Source organism: Struthio camelus, chromosome 1, assembly GCF_040807025.1.
Source record: "Struthio camelus isolate bStrCam1 chromosome 1, bStrCam1.hap1, whole genome shotgun sequence".
NCBI lineage: Eukaryota > Metazoa > Chordata > Aves > Struthioniformes > Struthionidae > Struthio > Struthio camelus.
In genome coordinates this window covers 42,115,833-42,138,158 of record NC_090942.1, presented here as the reverse complement: position 1 = coordinate 42,138,158, position 22,326 = coordinate 42,115,833, and the positions used below count along the sequence as shown (strand labels likewise).

Genomic DNA, 22,326 nt, shown 5'->3' with positions numbered 1-22,326 from the left:
TAACCTCCAGCTGAATCTCAGCTTTGATGTCAACTAAATCTAATTGGTTAAAACTAGATTCCTGTGTCTGCTCATGGCTTGACCTTGTACTCATGCCCAGACACTCTGACTGTCCCCTGTACTGGCTTGTGCCCTGAGTGCCCAGACTAGTTCTCTAGGCAGGAAATTCAAGCACAGTTTACTCACTCTTACAAAAATTAACTCTGCCCTTACAGACCCCTAGACCCGGGTCTAGAACCTCAAGCCTGACTTGGGGATAGCAATCAATAGGACCATGGACATAGCAACCGTGATTCTCTGAAGCATGCCAAACGTTACAGTAAATAGTTACTTGTTTACACCAAACCTTAAAGCTTTACTAGTTTTGTCCTTCATACAAAGTGTAACTCTATACACAATGACAAACCCACTCCAGGCAAATGCCAAAGCACAGCATTTTCACATGCTTTACAGCTTATGGGCCTCAGTCTGCTGCCACTAAAGTCAGAGATAGCAGATTCCATGAAATATCTTTTATTGCATATCAGTGGCAGAGTACAAATAAGGAAATATATTCTAACATAGCAAAGAATAGAAATAATAAGAAAAAATGGTTTAATATTGTCACTCTGTGAACTCAAATGGAATTTCTTTGCATCAATTTTTAAATTTCCTCTAGGGTCTGATGATTTCAACATGCACTATGCACTCCTAACCTCACCGAGAAAAGTACCACAGTGCATTCCTGCATCTCCCTCAGTGCAATAGACTAAAGCACTTTACCTTTGACAATGTGTTCCAGAGATCATTTCTGGCTGCATTGCCATACTTGTGAATGGTTAAATAATCCTGCAGAAATAAAATAAAAAACCAAATTGGTGTTACTATACACAAACCAAATAACTAGAGCTGTGAATCACTGCTATTATAAGTTAAATCACATTAATGTTTGCATTTGTCAGAAATCCAGAAATATAGAATATGTTCATCCTAGGGGAGTAAATAAACAGTTTCTTAAGCTAGTTTACAATGCAAAAATTGTTGCTAGGAATTTCATTTACAGCAGTCAATGTTCTTCCTTTTCTGAGTAAGTCACTCTATAAGCTAAATATTTTGAATCTACTTTTAAAATATTTGTGTAATGTTGAAAAGGCTTCTTAGGTAATTCTTGGCAATGAAAGCAGATGTTTCTGATACAAAGTTCTAGTCACTATTTTAACACATCATTCTGCCTCTGGTGTCAAAAATTTGCTTACTCTGATGATAGCTAGATTTGTTACAAAATATTTAACTGAGATATACTAATCTGCTATTGCCTGAACCATAAATATCTACCCAGCTTATATGTCAGAATATGTAATACTGGCAACTCAGGCCATAGCAGATTATCAGAAAAGTTCTCCACCACAGGAAGCAATGGAATATGTGTACAAGAAAAAGGGGTGACTGGAATGGGACTCTGTACTTTTGCACAAGCACATACATGTGTGGAGTCACTGTATACATGACTCAAGACTGGGACAGTTATAAACTGAATGCTTTTACTTACTCAGCCACAATGACTGAGTGTTCATTCTTCTCCTGTAGCAAGCGGAAAGATAATGCCTGATAAGCTACCATCATATTAAATTAACTTTCCAAATTAATAGTTTAAATATATCATCAGGTTAGGTGTGAGCCTTCCAGGCACAAAATGCTCCCACTTTTTAATGTCATCTGTAGGGACAGCACTATTAGATTCCTACCTTCCTACATCCCTAGAGAACAGCTCATTAAATTATGGAACTGAAATTCAGCAATGATCACTTGAATAACATACATTTGCAGCATTTTGACTGGAAGAATTAAGTAAAACACACACACACCCACACACCCACCCACCCACACCAGAGGTTGTAAATTAATGGCTTCCCCTGCATTTGCATTTCCATCATCTTCACTTTACACAATGGTAGGAGACAACCCTAATTTACAGCACAATGCTGAAATCGGGACATATTTGCTGACTGTGTTATCTGTGCTTTGTGTGAAGTAGGATACTTTGGGAATAATTAGTATTTGGAAAGCAAATTTTCTGATATACAAATTGTAGCACCTGTGAAAGATTTAGCTTTTGTCAGCCAAATCACAGTACAACAGGCAGCAACTCCCATTTAATCACAGGCTAAGAAGGCTAAATGAGAACAGTGACTCTGTTAACTGTAGTGCCTAGTCTTAACAATGTCATGTGAATAACTTGGATGAAAGACAACATTATATAGGCTTCACCTATACCACACTGTGCTTCCATTTTGTCTAAAAATATAGAGTCATCTGAGGTACAGTGAAATATTCAATAGCTTTCAAAGCTACAGAAGTTGCATTGCAAATTAAAAAGCTAAAATAGGGACAAACAAAAGTAGGACAAGGTAATAAATAACAACAAATATACATATGCATTTTAAGTGGTCCTAGAAAATGCTGCATGTATCAGTTCTTCTGAGAGTTGTTCTCAGAATCACTACGCAACACAATAAAAAGGGTGAAACATTTGAGGATTTGCTACGTACAGCCAACAATCCTGTTTACTAGTCTGCCATTAGACAACAAATTTGGCTTTTATATTTTGCATTCAGAAAGACTGCAAAGAGATGAAATACTTCTGTTCTTTTATTCTGGTTTTTATGTCTCAATATACAGGTTGGTAGGCTTAGAAGTAGCTCGTCACTCACAATTAAAAATTTATTATCTTCCAATCTAACATGTTTATCATATGAGGAAAATAAAAAGAATCATAGCATTTACAATGAATAAGAAAATACAATGATAAAAACAACATAAATGTAGAGTCCTGGTACCATGCAATTCTATTGTACTTTTTCATTATCTCAAAACTGCATTGAGACCATATACACAGCCTCAAGCTAGGAGTATTACCTAATCTATGTTGCCCTAAAAGCAGCCCTGAATGACAGTGTGCATGAAAATATGCTTCCAGTGGTAAATCTGCATTACAATCCAAAATCTGAGCGCAGTTTATACAGGCACAAGAACATAAAGTTGCTGTACCAGGTTCCATCAAAATTCACATATACCAGTAGTGGATGTTCAATAGTAATCGTTAGCAAACACCTAGAAAGAGTATAAAACAGGGCAAGCATATAATGGTACTTCTCCAGTACACTGCCCCAGCATCTGGCATTTCATGGCCCAAGGAATCCTGAGAAGGTTAGTATCTTTATAGTTATATTCTGTGGATTTGGCCAGTTGGTTTCTGAACCCATTTAGGTGCTTGACCTTTGCAACAGCTTATAACAAAGCATTCCCTACTTCAGCAACCCATCGTGTGAAGGTGCCTTTATTTGTTTCAATCATCTGCCAGTCTACTGGTGTCATTTGCTGTACCTTAGTTTTGGTACTCGAAGAGACAGGGAAGTATTGTTCGCTACTCCACTCTTTCCAGGCCCATGTGTGCTGTTACAAGTCTTTACTATAGGTGCCTTCATACCAGAGCATGCTTTCAGATTGAGGATACCACCAGACCTAACCACTCCCCTTTGTGCTGCAAGGTTACATTTTGCATCCGAGCTAATGACTTTAAAGCTAGGTAGGGTTACAGTGACCCAAGGCGCACTTCCACTTCCAAATTGCAACCTAGGCAGCCTGTCTTGCAGTGCTTTTCATGAACTGGTCCTCAACTTAAAAAAGAGGAGGAAAGGCTTGTTCATATCAGTATCAAATACAATCCAAGGAGTATTAAAGTAGGAGCCAAAGATCTATCCATACTCCATTTGTCAATTCTAAGGATGGAACAAGCAGGGACATAACACATTTTTCCTCCTGAGGACCCACATCTAAGTCTAAGTAGCTTGCAAAGGGGCAGAAGAGAAGTTCTGGTTCACTGTTTTTCTGCTGAGTCATTATATCAGCCACCCCTTTGACTTTACACTGAAAAGAGAAGAGGTAAAGCAAAGAGAAAAGAAAAGTAAGCTGCAGAACACAAAAGGAAGATGACATGGAAAACACAGCTGCCTGAATCTAAGCTGCACTCAGCTCAGCTTCAAAGAAGCTGAAGTGACTTAAAGCAGCTTTCTCATAAACACATATGCCTAGAACCATCTGGCTGCCAGGCTTTTTCTCATCATAAAGTTGCAAGTCTATCACCTATAAAACTGTTCCATCAACTGCAGTATGCTGGAGCACCAAGATATGACTCAGCCACTTCCCCGACTGTCAAATGTCAGGAGAAAAGATGGCATGAAAACTTCTTTAACAACCTAAGATTCAAGAGGGCTCTTCTACAACAGCCCCTTTCTCCCCTTCATTGCAATGTTGTCTTTGAGTTTCTTCTTTGCCATGGGGACAGTAAGAAAGAAGCCCACAGACCGTGACCCAAAGTGTCACTCAATATGAAAATTAATCAAATCCACCAAAAAAATGATCATATGGTTTTAGGTTTTCAGCATGCCTCTTCCTGTAACTATTCTTCCTAACATCTTGGCATCAAAACATGAAGCCACTCTTTGGCAAAAAGAATAATGGAATGTGGTCTCTTCACCTCTATCAGTAATAAAATCAGTAATCAGATAACACATTTTTGTGACATTTGTTTCAATAGTATCTAATTCCAAATACCAAGAAGAAATCCAAAAACTGTCATGCCATGAAAACAAAGTCCATGACTGTACAATAAAACCTAAGCTCTTGCAAAAAAACCACAACAGATTTAGACTATAATATAAAGCTCTGTCAAATAATAATCTCAATCTCTGAAGAAAATTAAAAGCCTTAATACTTTTGAAATTATTTTATTACTTGAATACTGAAGCCGATAGCCTGAACGGTAGTAGAAATAGGAGCACAGTGAAAAGTGTTAAGGGATTTTCAAATATGTTTTTACTAATACTGTATTGATTAAGGTTGCAAGCCCTTTATGGCATTAGACTTTTTTAAGAAAAGAAGATGACTTATAAAGAAGTCTTTATCCCTTTGCAATCTTAGCTCTCTCAGTACTGCTAGGGATTGAGCCTCTTGATTTAGAAAAAATGAACTACCCCACCATCCAAACATGATAACATTCATAACCAATATAAGGTGGTGACTCATAAATATAGAGAGGTTAAAAAGTGAAAGGTGAGAATAAGTCTCCAAACACGTATCACACTTGGAAGGGAGACTTCAAGTCTATAACTAGGAACTGAAAGAGCAATTCCAGGACAAAATTCCTTTCTTAGTTTATCTGTAAAAAGTTGATTGGTTGACTGAAGGGATGGCTCCCAACTTCTATGAGTGGTGCTGAGATCTAAATCTGATCAACAGTTTAATAATTTCACTTTTTCTGCTAAAGATAACTGGGAAATTCTGCTATGTAGGATGAGTGAGGAGAAAGTAGCAAAATATTTCAGCACCAAACTCTGATGGCAGTGTTCCTCTGAATATATCCCTCTCATTTCTCAGGGCTCAGGAAACAGCTATCTTGCCTCTGCCTCACTCTTTTGTCTTTCATTCCTGCTCCTTCATATCCTCCTCCCTTCAGCCTAGAATATGTTCATGTCGAACAGTTTTACATATGACTGCTGTATCTGACTGTAGATTTAGAGCAGCCAATAAAAACATTCAATTCAGGTGGAAATCAGGCTCTAGGGCTCCAGCTATCAAACTCAGCAGGTTCATTCTCCCAGAAATTTGTATACTTAAGCTTTAGCACTAGACACAGTCTAATAGATGCTGATTATAACATGCCATCTTTTCCTCCCCTTTCCTTCAAACTGCCAGTATCAAAGTTGCTATCTCGTATTATCTTAACACCAACTAGCAATCAAATAAAAAAACCTGGACAAGGGTCAGAGGGAGAAAAGTGCTCCTAATAGGCTTTTGACGGTGAGGGACAATCAAGAGGGAGGGAGAAACAGCGGTAAAGCATTACCAGTCAGCTACAGACAAGTAAAAATTCTTATGAGAAGAGGTCAAGATCACTGAAGAGCTAGAATAACCAACTAGGTTTGCAATATTTTTAAACTGTACAACAGATTGACCCTTGAGAAAGAGTCTGAAGGAAGAGACGTGATCACCCTCATAGCTGAGCAGTCAGACAAGGGAGCAGAGTACAAAAGAAAAAGTCAGTAAATTCACCTGTTTGGTCATGGTAAACTTTGTTTCAGGCAAATTAGATGGGGGTTAACTCTATTTGTGTCAGAACTAATCTGTAGCAGTGAGTCAGGCTGCAGAGCTACCTCTGAATTGAAAGAACAGCTGCGATCAGACCACTTACTAAAGCAATACTGCAAAGCCAGCAAAGGAAAATCTGGAAAATACATTTTTCCAGGCCCAGTAATCCAAAAAACTTCGATTTCTACATTAGTTTTACTACGAGTGCCCAAAACTGGTTCCAGGTACTCTCATCAGAAACTGACAACCTACAGATTAAACTAAAGTTACGGAATATATTTTAACTTTCATGAGTGAGTTCTACCAGAGAATCAAAAATGTTGATATCCTTCCTGTATTTTCATCAACCATTACATTAAAATATTCTTCCAACCAAAAATGAAGTTATTGGTTAACCAACAAGCCAAAGAGAATTAAACTAATAAACAAAAGAATTTCAACCTACAGTAACAAAAATCAGCATCAAAATGATAATGAAATGGCAGGCACATAAGGAGTGTATGGCCATAGCTGCAGTCCCCAGAATATCAGCTAGTATTGAAACTGTCACATATATTTTATATACAGGTACATCATCAAACATCTTCCTGTATCTCTTTCGAGCTATAATTCGAAAATACTTTGGTGCTACAGCCAGATTAAATACCACAATTCACTGCTCCTCCTTGTCCCAATTCCCCTGTTTGTGAGGCTACTTTGTAAACTAGATCTTTCAAATGATCTGAATAGAAAGTAACCCTATCATTCTGCACTAATGGTGCTTTTCTTCCTTTATCAAATTTACCCAAAGGACCACAAACTCTTCTACCAGTATCAGTGAAGGGGCACTGGATGGCAACGAGCAGCTGGAGGTAGCACTGAGGAAAACACAGAGGGGCACCTTCTTCAGCCAGCATTTTATGAAACTATGCACTGAGTATTATGGAAGAGACATGACTGAAAGAAACACTGTGGTGACTTTAGAAGACAGTTAAGAGAAAAGTGATCAATGGGTCACATTTGAGCAAAAGAAAAAATTTATTTTGAAGTCATTGCATTTCTCTAAAGAAGATGCTGAAATGCTCTTCTCGTTCTAATAGTTGGACAGTATCATCCCTCATCAATAAATTAATTTCTGCAGTTAAAGTTACTAGTTTCTAAAGTTAAACTACATTAAACACTATGTATGGACACTCATTCAGAGCTGAAGTAGACTAAACTCAGTGTCTTCAAGTCACATTCAAAATGTTATGAATTAAAATAAATGAAATAAAGGTAGCTTCATTTTTGAATGTGTGACCACATGGGTCTATAATAAGGTTTAACTAATCCAATTACAATTCACACTTTCGTTTACTTTGAATGTACTTTCCCGTACCTCTATATAGATACAGCCTAAACTTTACTTAATTACCATTAAAAACAAAACTTTGCATTAGCATTTTGCAAAATTTTGAACATATAAAGTATATAGTTGCTAAGGATAATTATGGTTTTTCTCCTTATTTCTAATAATTCTACGCATATCAGTGGAGCTACTCGTTGAATCTCTTCCAAATAGAAATTTCTTTGGCTAATATATTTGAAAGTGTGTAGTAATTCTAGCTGTTTCTACTTCTTGAAAGAGGGGCACCTATACAAGATCCAGGCTTGGCACACAGGACTGCTTTTTTTGTTCTGTTTTAATCTTCCCCAAAACCTTTTTGTCTTTTCTTTAAATAATGAAACTAAAGAATTATCTCATCTGTTCTTTAAACCATCACAGTTTCTCAACTACTATTTTATCTAGGCCTGTACTTTTACCATCAGTTTCATTAAGCAATTAAAAACACTTAACAGCTAGTAATTTCAATGCTCCTAATAATTCAACAGGGCTACCATGACAGCTGTGTTTAAATGTCCAATATACCAGTAGCTTCTTAGTAAACTTCTAGATTAAGAAGTATAAAAAGGTAAAAAAGATTAAACATAGCCTGAGAGGTATACAACCCCACTTCAGATGCAGCATGCAAACATTCACTTCAGCTGCATTTTGCCTTTTCTTTGGATAGTTCCTCAGTCAATGCATAAGGTCCTAGGGATGGAAGTCAGTGGAAACCCACCAGCGCGCATTGGCTGAAAATCTAGCCCTTTATTTTCAAAAGGTATATTTAGATATTTTTTCACAGACAAGTGTTACAATGCTCACAATCATGAGACACTGGAAAATAACCACTGATAACGATGCTGTATAGGCCAGCATATTATAGTATTTTACATTGTCCTTTTTCCTTTGTAATGTGTAATATACCCATATGCTATGACAATAACAAGATCAGCAGTACTGTCATTCTGGCATTGTATGGGTCAATGGGATTTTTTAGTATTGATTTCAGTAGGAGAATTATTATGTCAGTGTTAAGAGGTTTTGAATATCTCAGCCATGGTATTGAAAGTGTAACACTCAGTTAAAGGATATAGATAGGACCTGAGCCCTAATCTAAACAGCTCTCTGTCCAGGCTGAGACACAAGAGAACTTAGCAAGTGAAAAGAAAATAGAAAAGAATAGAAAGAGTGATCAAGCAAGTACTGCTTGCTTCACTCTATCTGCTTCTTGTTCACAAGGAAAAGGAACAGTGCTGTAAATCAGGAGTAATTCAAATGAAATCAATATGGCCTTATCTTTTTCATTCCAATACAAGAAAAGAATCAAACCTCTAATCACTGTAAAATATGCAATTTTGCAACTGGTACACCTCTCTGAATTGCAACTAAGCAAATCCAGTGTGAATGGGGCACTTAAATAAAACAGATTCAAAACTGGTACACAGGTAAATTTGCAGTGTCATATACACTACTTTAAAATACATCCTGCTTTGCTGGGAACTCTTACCAAAAATTAGAATTACTAAATAGTTTTATTTCCGTTATAAAATTCAGCTTCACTATTAGCTACTAACATGAAGAGGAAGAAGGTTCCATTTTGAAATATGGCAACAGCAATTGCCGTGGGGTGGCAAAACAGGGAACTGTTAGAAGGATTGCAGAGTTATTGGTTGCTGCCTAGCAGAGTCTGATGTTATCTGCTGTGAAGTGAGATACGAACTAGTATATTGAGCTTTTCTTTAAGGAAAAATGTACTTGATGTATTATTTGGTAATGGTACTAAACTACTGAACTACGAGCAAACCTTACAGAAGTAAACTAAACTGCTTGAAATTGAATTGCATATATTTGACTGAATTTGTGCATTCATTTTAATTCTGCCTTGTGCAGTTTGGTATAATATATTTGAACCTGAACACAGATATTGCTCAATAAATGTATTTTTAATGCACACAAAAAATGATGAAATGTTTACCACATATATTTGGATGGCACTTGCTAATTGTGACATGTTGGCTGCTTATTCCTCTGCATTAACTTGCACCATGTCCACGGATTGCTCAGCATGCAAAAAAATCTCTGCTGTCCTTTTCTACAATAAATTTTCAACAGAAACCCCAGAATTAGAAACACTGCTTTAATGCTCCTTAGTATGAGGAGGTTACTAGGAATCACCTGAGAAAACTTATTTAAAACATGATTTGCATGTCACTGTGTCTCGATCATAATACTCTGCAACTTTTATACAGTATCAGTGAATAATAGGTGGGAAAACCAGGAACTGTGAAGCTTCAACTTTGCTTATAAATTATTCAGTTTTTGTGTTAATCTGGCAAACATTTACTCACGGTGCAGAAGACCTTCATACTGTAACTAAAGCTGCATTTGATGCAGTCCCCACATCTAAAAAACTCTCTCATTTATACTCGTCTATATTCTACTGTGTATACCTAATTCTATTTATTTTTTTAACTTTTAAAAATAACATATTTTTCAATCCACTTGGAATTCTATATTGTTTAAGTAGAGGAAATTACAGCACCAAAACTGAAATATTTTATTAACAAATTTTATTTCTATGGCCTCATTATTTTAAATTACCTCAACAAATTTGGTCCTAATAACATAGTAAAAACACATTTTTCTGCAGATGGAAATCTGTTCAAGGTCCTTCTACGCCTCAGGGGGGACCCAAATCCCTATCTCTGCCTCTCAGGATGATACTGTAATAGATTCTTCATCCTTCTATTGAAGACTGACCATACTGCAGCTAGAAATTCAAAAAATCTTGAAGCTAGAAAGACAACCAACTCAAGGACAGCTGATGCTGAAACCTTCGGCTTAGGACACAGCTGGGAGTGAAGACAGCAAGGTTCTAGCCTCTGCTGTTCTGACTACCTCTGCTTTTTATTTACAGACAGATTAATGCAAACTGCAACAGATGATAATGAGCTTTCGCAAGAGGCTGTACATAAGCATAGGATAGTACAGGAACTGAAGTGAAGGCACTGAAGGAACTTCTGGTATGGTTTTGAGGTATGTCCTTTATGGACTGCTTTCACTGGCCTGGCTGTAGAAATTCCACCTGAGAGTCTTCTCTAGATCCTTCTGGGTGTAGCATAGGAAATATGATTGCCTAACTGCTGTAACTGCATATTGAATAAATGTAGAGAGGGAGAGAGAAAGAAAGACAGGGACTTCAGATGACAGCCTGTTTTATCCAGTAGGGATTCAGCTTTTTTCTGAATGTCCTCCACTGGGTTGAACAAAAGTGGATTTATTTATTTAATTTCTTATATGCATTAAGCATTAACTAGGAGTTCAATCTTGCAACCTTTGTGCTGGAAACACTCCTATTGACTTCTAAAGAGCTAACAGAAATGTTGATTGCACAAGGATGGCAGAATCGCTCATAAAACGTGTACTTTCCTGTGCTGTGCAAATTCCATTGTGCTGCTTCATAGCAACAGAGACAAGATTGCTACTAAGCTCATATCAGGAAAACAGTATAATTTTATTCAGAAAGAAAATATTTTCTTAAATAGCTGCTCAGCCCGCTGACGTTATCTGAGAATGCACACCTATAATTCTTCCTCTTAATAATTCCTATAATAAAAATGAAGGTGAAAATAGTCATAGCTGAATTTCACATGCAACAGAGTAAGAGGATAGAGCTCACTGAAAGCAGGTCAAGTGAGTATGCATGCACTATATGTAATATAGTTGATTGTAACATTGTTATAAAGGCTGGTAATGCTCTGAGGAAACAACAAGCAAAGTTTTGTGTTTATTAATTCCTTTTCTTTAAGCTTTAGCACTGAAGAAATAAAACCTTTTATCCTGGCTGAAAGCCAGCATCACTTTCTCTTAATGAGTATGACACTGACTGTAATCTTGCTCTCAAAGTCAGCACTGGGAACATCACCTGCTACTGAGGTTTGGCAGTGCCTTCCGCTATAGCTCTCCCTGTCGTTACTTCCCATTTGGCCAAAATGTAACTGTTTGGGCTGAACTCTTTTTCTTCAGAATGTCTGTCTCAGATTGAATGCTTCCGTAAAATTCCAGTCAACACAAAAATGGAAGTGTGGAAAAATATCTCATTTTACCTATTCTTGGCACTCTTCTTTGAAAAGCTCTACTGTCTCCAAGCATTGGAGCAGAGATTTGCAGGTTAGAAGAAAAGTCATCTTGTTTTAGGAACACGCTTTCTCCTAGAACTGGTCAACTTGAGACAATCCGGCAGCTAGACAGTCTCTCTCTCTCTCTGTAATGATGGCTCACAGCTGTTTAAATTTAGGGTGAGGTTGGGGCCTAAAACAGAAAGCTCAGAGCCTGTCTTTTCCCTTACTGAGAGAAGGCACCTCAACAGCCTGAGAAGAAAGCGATCTGATCCAAATGCCCAGGGGACAAAAAGTGGAACTGAAAGGAGGGAGAGAAGTCAATATAATCAAATCAGAATATTCTGGTAATGTAATATTGTGGGAAGAATTCTCTCTGCACAGCACTAGCACCTATATTATACTGGATGAACACAACAGGAATCATAAACAGTGGCTGTTTTAATTCTGGGTGCATTACTTAAGGTCCTTATTTGTAGAAGTGCTGGACACTGTGACCGAAGCCAATGTGAAGTGTGTTCTGAGTATCAGAAATAGTTTGTAATGCTGAATACTTCAAAAGAACATCCTCTCAGCTTTCCAAAAAGACATCTGAAGTTCGCAGATACTTTTGATTTTAATTACATTGATCCAATTTCCCCCCATACATGCAAGCATTCAACCCTCACTAATTTAGTTCTAGCAACATTAACTGTATGATCTACATTTTCTCGAGGCCACCTTGATGTCCCTGGCAGCTGAGCTGCACCAGTACTGAGAGCTCAAAACTGAAAATGAAGCCAATGGAAGCTATGCTTTGAATACATAAGGTGTGCGGAGCCATAAGAGCTAAGAAATATGGGAGGGAAAAATGGAGTACTGGACATATATTGAATACTCCAAACTAGTGGAATTTTAAATCTCTGTGGCGCTACATCTGCATTTATAAAATAAGTCTAGCACCACCCTTTGCCTCCCCATGAAGCTCATGTCTTCTGTTAAATTACAGTTTGTTACTCTGATACCATACTGGTCGGCATTTGAGAAAATGCCATGAAAAAAGTCTGTCTTCCAGATGAGATCATATGTAGCAGTTAAGGCCTGGGGCTACAAAATAAATGAAAACTATACAAAAATATTGAATAGAGGGACCGTTCAGCTAGTGTGGTCCACTTTGTGAATGGAATGAGACATTGTCCTACATAGAAAATACTGGGCAATGGCATAATTAAACACCCTGGTCAAGGCCTATACAAAAAGGAGAAGAATGGAAGAAGAATGAGAATTGCACAGGTAAAATTAACTCTGGAATTTCTCAACAATTGAACACTTAATTACACATCTTAAATTGTATTTTTTTTCTTTAAGGAAGCATTTTGTTATTGCTATATTGCTATTCGGTGTACTCAAAATAATATTGGAGCCAGGGGAAGGCCTCCATTTCCTTCAGTGATCTCCAAGTCTGGCTCTTACTATGTTGCAAATCTTAGCCCTTTCAATAGAAAAAATGTTGTAACACTGGATCTTGCAGATGTTTCTTACAGAAACTTTTATTAACTCCTTATATCTGGGTGGGAAAGGGTACAAAACAAAACCAAAACCTAGCATTGAATTCATTTAACAAATGTAAACCCAAAATCCAGAGTGATGTAAAGCAGCAGCATGAGAAACACTGAAGGGCAGAAGAAGGCAGAAGATGCTATCAATCTCTTTTAAGACAAGTAGTGCAAAAAACAGTGATGTGAGCTCTGAAAGACTTCCTATGTTCTACTATTAACATGCTCAGGCTGTCCTGGTGACAACTGTCAGTTGAAGTAAGGCAGTTTGAAGAAAAAAAAGTATCATCAATAGCAATTAACTTAAGGGCAGGTCATGGCTGTTATGACCACGTTGATACAGTGACATAAGATATTAGGCACCCAAGAGACAGTCATATACTTAGTGCTCTTCTAAACCACAGCAAATGGGTACAGAATCAGCTGAAAAGGACATTACTCAACACCTACTAAATACACTAGCTAGCAGAGTTGCAGCACCAGAGGTGCAACATCTGTCAAGATGATCCTGCTGGTCGTACAAGCTACATCCTCCCATTGAGTTGAGGAGGACTACAGGCAGTTCCATGTGTACCGCTCTTCTGGGGACAGCATCATAGCTCATTGCCTTACTGTAAACACTGATCTAACATGAAATCCAACCCTAAGGTGCCTGATATTTTTGTTTTTTACAGAACACTCTATTAAGAAGTTCCTAATCATGTCTAATATTAAACAGCATACAGCTAACTGTCATGAATTAGGAATAAAGACATAATAAATAGATAAAATGGGTACACGGAAAACTATTTAACATACTATGTAAAAATAATTCTAAAATAGACTGTGGAAATAGATGCATACATTTCTTCTGCTACTAGATTTCTGCACAGAAGTGGCAAACAACAAGGAAAATAGCCTAAGAGCTTTATTTTACATCTAGAAAGTTTCTGATAGAGTTTCACATTCAAAACTGCCAAAACAATTCAACAAGAAGCACAGGTATGCATATGTATGTCTAAAAAGAGGGAAATAATACGCAGTATAGCATGAAAGAAACTCTGTCTAACTAGCTGGCTTTATGATAGTAAAAAATGATTGGAATCTGAACATTGTTGTATTTAACAGCCTGCATGTCACATTTCCCCAGACGTTTCTTCTGAAAGGTTGAACAATTTGTTTCAATACAGTGGCCACTCAACAGCACCAAAAAATATAGTGTATATCCAAAGAACTGTATGAAAATTCTTCTTCCAAATGTACAGTGTGCAGCCTAAAGAACAAAAGCAGTTAATTTATCACAGAAGCAAAGATTCCCACAGTAACTAATTCAAACTGCTGACGATGCACTAAATCAGAGTGAGTGATGAACACATACACAGGAGTAAGTGAAGTTCAAAAGGATACAGATCCATGTGATCAATGAGCTGCCACATGGCAAATGAAATGCAATGTTGACAAATGTACTTTCAGAGATACAATGTTGACAATGTATTTCAGAGATAAAGCTCTGAAATAATCAGCCCAAATATAAGAAAGAAGTAATGTAACTAGAACAGAAGAATCTCTTAACAGAGTTAGGGTGCCGCTTTAAACACATCTAAGTACTGGACCTTCAAATGACCAGGCTTTCTCTCCATGTTTAATACGAAAAAAGCAACACTGATAACTTGAAGAGGTGCCTTGCTATAAAGCAGTAACGCTTTCCAAGGAATGTAATACAGTGACCTCAGTCATGACACCAGTCACAATCCATTTCAAGCACATGGATTAGGAACAACAGACGAAAATCTCACCCAAATCCAAAATTGTATTGCTTATTACTCCCCTAAGTGATGACTGAATGATAGGACCAACTTATAACTTCTTCCTCCACCAGCCTATTCAATTCAGAAGCATAATCAGAGCAAGTGGTGGTGACCAAGCCTCTCCATAATCTAATAGCTACCCTAGCTGATTAATGGCTTTTTGACAGTAAAGCAACAACACTTCGTAAAAAGAGTGCTGGTATTTAGTGACATGTACCCCTTCTTTTATTTCCCTAGGAACACAAAAAACTTTGAATACCATGAAAAATGTCATGATTTTAAAAAACAGAGAAATCTCACTGTGTGAGAAAGAAGAGTTTATTAAATGTTTTCTACAAAAATAATTGTCGTTACTTTGTCGTGTCCAAGTTTTACCAGCTGTAGCTATTACAATCATTATTCAATTATTCATCACAGTCAGTAAAAACACGTTCACTTTTTGTTTTGTCTATAGAGTGCTATATGAAAATACTGAGAAAATTACGTTTCTATTACTAAATCTTAAGTTTGAAAATAGCACAATTCAAGATACCGTATGTCTTTGCAGGGCTTCTAGAAAAACATACTTTCTCTAGGTAGTCTCCTGGCTCCAATTTTACCATGGAAGTTCCACACTATAATCCATTTGTCTCTAACAAATATGTTTACAGTAACAGGAACAGATCAGTTATTCTCAATAAATATGCATCTCTCCAAACCCATCTATGCTGTAAAACTGAGTGTCACTGCTATAATTTTACTTGCTTGCAGACATAGTTTGCTGAATAGTAGGGATCATGGGCACCTTTGTACATTTGCTTCAGCTCACGTTCATTTTTAAAGAATATCCAACAAGGAGCCCTACCTTCTTCTCTACAGCAACTTTTTTCCTCTCCATTTTAACAGAATTGATTGTTTTCTTTGTCATATAATAAGTGTTTTGTTTCATCCCCAAGCTATCTTGATTTCTTTGAAAAGCAGAAACAATAGGAAAGCACTCAAAGTAAAGAAGAAAAAAAAAAGCTCCATTACAACTTTATGGTGATTATGAGTATTTAATCCCTGCATAACCCTATTCTTTGATCTGAACTTTGTTCTAAATTTATTTCAGGATAACTTTCACACTATATTTCTCAGGCAACCGTAAAAGGAAATAGCAAAAGAAGTTTTGACATGTGTGTAGTAAAGCCTTCTTCTTCTGAAATCTTGACTGGAATGCCTTTTTGGGAAGAAGTGCTGTTGAATTTCTATATGAATGGATCTGTGCACGCAAAAGTTTCTGGTTGGAATATGGAGTTTGCTGGACTAATGATACAGGTCTCCCTGGCTTAAATGAGATGAGGATTTCATCCTTTATGTAGATAAGACTGCATGAAGGAAAATTTAAGTTTAAGACCTCTTTTCTGGGTAGGAAGAAGAATAACTCCTGACCTGACCTCATGTTATACCTAACAAAAAGAGCCAGTGAGGTCCCATGAATAAATTATCCTTTAAAACCTGAATGTCCCATTAGCTCTCCAAAAAAGCCATATTTCCCCAGCAGGGTTTCTTTCATTGCCTACTGCATTGAACATACGTTTCTAGGACACAACTAGTGTATTTCTTTAACTTTTGTTTTATATTTTATCTTCCAATTTATTTTGGTTAGAGGTAGAATTATTGTGTTAAAATATGACCTGATCCCAGATGTAGTTTATTTAAATTTCAAAATGAAAAGCTTACTAAGAACAGATAAGATTGATTACTCTTTCCATCTTAGCATAATTGTATTTCAGGTGAACATCAATTTACTTTAAAGGACACTTCTAAGTAGCAGGCTGCATCATACATAATTCATCAATCACAGCTGCCTGTAACATGATTTACTCACGCAGATTTCAATGGAATCGAGAGAGTCACATTGTTTTTTTATACTTTGGCTTGTTTGTTTTTAAATAGTTTACAAAACATTCATTTGCCCTGAATTATTACTGCAAAGAGTTCAGCCTTGGCAATCAGCACGCTGCATTTCTTTCTCTTCGTACAGAAATGTTACGTCCTCACATTTCTTTTAAAAAGCAAAAAGAGTTTTCAAAATACCATTACGGTAGAGAGAGCTCCATGCTCATCAAAGGTAAAAATAAAGCTCAAGGATTTTAATAGGAGTGAAGGGAATGCAAAAATATTTATCTGAGAAACCTTACTAGTTTTAGAGCTGTGCATTTTCTAGCTTGATCGAACATTTATTATTATTTTCATATCTGCATGTAAATGTAATTGAAAAGAAGTAGCTCTTTCTTCTGCTAGACCTTTCACAGAGGTTGCACATGGTTAAAAATGGCTTCTGTATTGCAAGGTGCACAAACGGAAATAAAGCTGCGTGGCACTTGAAGTGCAATCACTTGATACACTGAGAAATACAGATGGGACTTTCATTTATGGAGACAATGATGTTGTGTGTTTTACACTACTCAACAATTTCTATTAAATTCGGCTTCAGGGACACGCAGGTGTCTCAGATGGTCCTAAAGTCAAGGAAAATTCCCACAAATACATGTAAACTTTTTTTTTTTTTTTTAAGAGAACAGAAGAGAGAGATTATGCATACTTACACGAAGACAGAAATGTCCTTACTTACTTGTAAGCCCATTTGAAACACGGAGTGACCCATAAAATTAGCCAACATTCTAATTAAAGCTGCACCCTATGTGAAAAAATACAGAAAAAAGAAGTTACTTGTTTTGCACCTCAATATTATACAACAGGAACAATCTGCAGTATGCAATTGCATCCAACATTATCCTCTTAGAAACTTGTATCTTCTTTAAAAATGAATTTTAGATAAGCAAAAAAGTTGTTAATATAGTGATTAATATAATCTTTAGTGGAGTTGGAATGAAAAAAGACAGAGAAGATAACGCAGATGCTTATAAAAAAGACTGATCAGTAAGTAGACTGATATTGTTAATATCCTGCACTATACACTGAATAAGGTGCAAGTCATAAAACATACTCTCCACTGTTGAAGCAGAGATGTGTCAGCTTCACAGCGGGTTGCCTCTGGCCATTCTATGCACTTGGCTGTACTGTACAGTTTTAAATGAGGGCAAAAATTAATGCTAACTAGCCCTAGTCCATGCTAACTAGAGCTATAAATTCTACCACAGTGATTATTCATAATATTTTTATTTTAATTATACTATTGTATAATAGGATTTAGTGATACTATGTTCCTTTGTGAAAGCCCTCAAGATCTGATGATCTTGAAGTGGCTCGTTTTCATAAGAATTTTATATGATGCGAATATCAACATTCAACTTATTAACAGTCAGCTTCTTATCTTTCACACTGTCATGCAAAGAGGAAAGTACTTGTATAATATACTTTTTCTGTTTACATTAGTTCTTATCCCTTGTCCCTTCAGGCAAAACAGAGAGATTTTAGAATGTCTTTTGTTTCACAGGTGATTCTAATTCACAGTACTTACACCAAGAAACAGAGATACACTTGCTAGACTAGCTTTCTTAAAGGCACTCCTTGTGTGTTTTTTCATTCCCTCTCAGTAGGACAAAGCACAGGTGCTTTACTTCAAGTAGATATATCTATACACATCTGATTTGATGATTTAGCTATAATACCTACTTTGCAGTTCAACTTCAGGAAAACCAGCCTTCCAATCCTATTACTCAAATATTACACGTAGTACTACCGATTATTGTACTAGAGGCAGGACTCTTGATTTAAAGACAGTGAATCAAAGGACATAGGAAATCAGGATATTAGACTTCAATAGCAATATAGAGGTAGGTTCAGGAATAAGGTTAATGCTCTATTAGAAAAAAAAAACACATTTTACAGATTCAAAAATTCACAGGTTCTAAAGCCAAAAGGACTATTACAATAGTGTAATATGACTTACTGCATTAATAGAGGTCAAACGGTAATTTAGGCAAAAATCCTTTTGTTTATCTTTCTCCAAGAGCATCTATTTTAGAAAGATTCAAGACAAGAAAAATCTTCTACAATCTTACATAATTCGTCACAAGTAATACTTACTTTCACAGTTAAAATGTATACTATTTTTACTAATTTGAATTTCTCTAGTTTCACCTTTCCAAACAAGATTTTATTATGTCTTTTTCCTGCTAGATTAAAGTTAAAATTAGTTTTGGGATTCAACAGTTCTCCAGTTTTTAGTCCTGTTTAACACATGCTCCACTGATTTTTGTATATTGCCTGTTTTCAAAAATTTGAATAATGAAATAATCAAAAAGATTGATTAGTAAAATATTGGTAAATCATAATAAAATATGACAAGTTCTTCTTATAGGTGGCAACAACAAATAATATACAGTTAGTAAAATAACTGAAGCAAAAAAAATGAAATGAATTCAGGAGATGTTTGTAATTGCTTATAAGAATTGAACAGTGGATAAACCAAAAGATGGTGTTCGCATTATTAACACTATGCTATGTTTTTATGGTGGTACCTAATCTTACCGGGAGACCAGTCATGTCTGGAATACACAGAGGAGCATAGAAAATAATCCCTCGCTCAAACAGGTTATTATCTGAACAGACAAGACCATAGGTCAGGAAGCATTATTACCTTCATTTTACCAGAGGAACAGAACGACTAAAGTCCTCACAGATGTTTAAGCATATAAATAGGATATACATAGCTAAAAATATTTCAGGATCTAGTAAGTAACTAGGCCAGCCCAAAACAGAACCAAAGCACAGCCAAAATGGGACTTATATAAAAAGTATCAGTCCAAACCTCTACCAGCAAAGCCAAGTTTCCACTCCTTGCACATCCTTTTTCCTATTCATGTGTTAGTATTTCAGGGTCTTCTTGTTTTCACAGAATCTAAATTTCACATAGTAACAACTGACACATATTTATACACGTACCTTACTCTACTGATTTCTGGGAGAAGTAAGCAAGGAAATTTCTTCATAAGATCTTACCTATAAAGTCTTTTTCTATCCAGAAACCAGAAACAGTTAGACAGACATAAAATAATTATAAAATTGCTCTCACAGCTAGCATTTAGCCACATCTTGGATGGAACTACAGCTGGCCTTTATTTAGCAAAGAAAATAAAAACAGCAAGTAAAGACTGAATAAGGAATCTAATGCACAAAGGAAGGACTGCCCTCTCAGGATCTATGTCTTTTCACAGCTACTTTTGAAGTACTTTCCACCAATTAATTACTTTCAGGAAATCCATAAGTCCTATTAACAGCTTCCAGAACAACAATATACTTGTCCCAGCTCTGCTATCTTCCCCACACAGTTTACCTATCTGGATCACTCATCTGCTGGGGAGCAATAGAGAAAAGAGAAAAAGAGAGGGAAGGGAAAGGGGAAAAACAGAAAAGCAGAGAACCCTGAGGGGGAATGTCTTGGAGAGAAGGGAGGAGAAACTGGGGAGCAAACGCAGCCCTTCGTGTGGAGGGAAAAAAAGGACACGTAATAAGAAGGGAAGAAATGGGAGAAGACCACTTATTTCTCCTTTCTTACCCTTTGATAGCACACAGAATGGAGAACAGTGACTCTGTTAAGAGCATGAGCAATCAATACATTCCCAGATTTTGGAAGGAAAGGGAGAGAAACGAAACACGGGAACTCTGATTAGAGATGAAGAGGAATAGGTTTACAGGGAGAAAGATTAGAAAGCACTTGTCATAAGGAAGAGGGACTTACTAAACAGAGCATCTTGGAGTATGACACTAAAGAGAAGGCCCTGGGAGGAAAGGAAGGGATGGGGAGTAAGTTCAATTACAGGAGCAATGGAATATACAGCCTTGGCGTTATCTGAATGGCCAAACATGCTAGCATTTTCATTGCATTTAGAAAGCAGTGAACTAGACGGAGTCCAGATGACCTACAGTTCCATATATGCCCTCTGAAAACTTCTGTGACCTAGACCTAAACCTACACAAAAAATTGTAAATCACAACAAAAATCACAAATCTGTTCTACTGCAGATGACACCCTTCGGAAGCTGTCAGCATCATTCCCTGAATGCCCTGATATACAACCGATCTGCTCCTCCACTTCACTCTCGGGGCCACTTTTGCTCTGCCAACATTTGTCCAGCTGAAGAATGACATACGGAGTCTTGAGAAGTGAACCTAGCTCTCTTACAGGGCAAAATGGTCACTTATTGATGATTTAAATGCTTTCCTCCAGGCAGTGGATGACTCAGTACCCTGTCAAGATGTAAAGTACATTGGTTTAACAGGTCTCGTGGAAAGCAATCCTTTCCTATTCACAAAACATATCTTTGTTCTTGACAGTATAAAATCTGATGTACATTAAGTCAGAGCCTGTAGGTAGGTAGATAGGTACCTACCCATTTTAATAAAAGTCTGTTCAGAAAAACATACTAGATGTTCAATCAGTGATTAATAGCATTATCTGGCTATTGTGAAGCACTATTCATTAGTAAATCTCCAAGTGGGTTGATACCAATAAGAGGTTGATATCAATATTCTGCATATTACCTAAAGGGAAACTGAGGCACATCATAGTGAAATAATTTGCAGGAGATCGCTCAGTATGCTCACCAAATAGCCTGTGACGCATTCCAAACTTCCTAAGCCTCAGCACTGGGACTGTACTGCTGTAGGAAAGGAAGCTAGAACATGAACTGAGAGCCTGTTATCTACTCCATGGAAATTAGCTACATACGCATTGCTTTTCTGCAAAGTGCTCTTGGAAAAAAGCATGCATGAGGCAATTAGCCAACAGTAGCTGAAGTGCTCTAAATTTACTGTCTTTCTTTCCCTGAAGAAACTTGCTTGCACATCCACACCTGGGTAAAGAGCATCCATAATTAAAATTAGGAGCAAAATTCCTTTATGTGTGTGCTGAACTTGTCTTTGAAAAGCTAGAAAATACAGAGTCACAGTTAACACATTCAATCTAATTCTATCCGTGGTAACATAAAATAACATGATTGTAACCTTGATTCCAGATTAAATGAAACTGATTTTTAAAGATTCACTCCTATGTTTTGTGAACCTGTGGCGTGACTACAGACCACAGTTAAACTAAGGTAATTCAATTATCTGACTTATTAAATTACCCAGTTTTGCTACATTTGAATTAAACTGATGAAAAGTTTCACTTTCAACTTCTTGGAAATGCACTCTGTAATCATTTCTGATACAAAAGTACGTACCAAACGGAGTTGTCTTTAGCAGGAAAAAAGTTGATCTTACACATGAAACTACAAAAACATGACTATTGCATACAACACAGTCACACATAGGATGGGATACATCTGACTAAATGTAGATACCTACAGGCTCTGTGTTTACAATTAATTTAGTTGTCCAGACTCCCTTTACAGTTAATGGACAGAAGCAGTCACTTCTGGGTGCACTTTGTCTCATCTTAAAGTAGACATCAAAACAGATCAGATGAATTGCACCTTAAAAGCCTC

The 22,326-nt window shown here is 36.8% G+C and overlaps 1 protein-coding gene across 1 annotated transcript in view; it reads right to left on the bottom strand.

Moving 5' to 3' along the window:
• Nucleotides 1-22,326, bottom strand: part of TRHDE (thyrotropin releasing hormone degrading enzyme) — a 225,609-nt gene that overhangs the window by 81,514 nt on the left and 121,769 nt on the right. Inside the window, exons 7-8 of the mRNA XM_068935803.1 lie at nt 17,508-17,573; nt 763-828 (exon numbers count right to left, since the gene is read on the bottom strand). Of these exons, the coding sequence (XP_068791904.1) occupies nt 763-828; nt 17,508-17,573 (132 nt within the window). The remainder of the gene's footprint in view (nt 1-762; nt 829-17,507; nt 17,574-22,326) is intronic.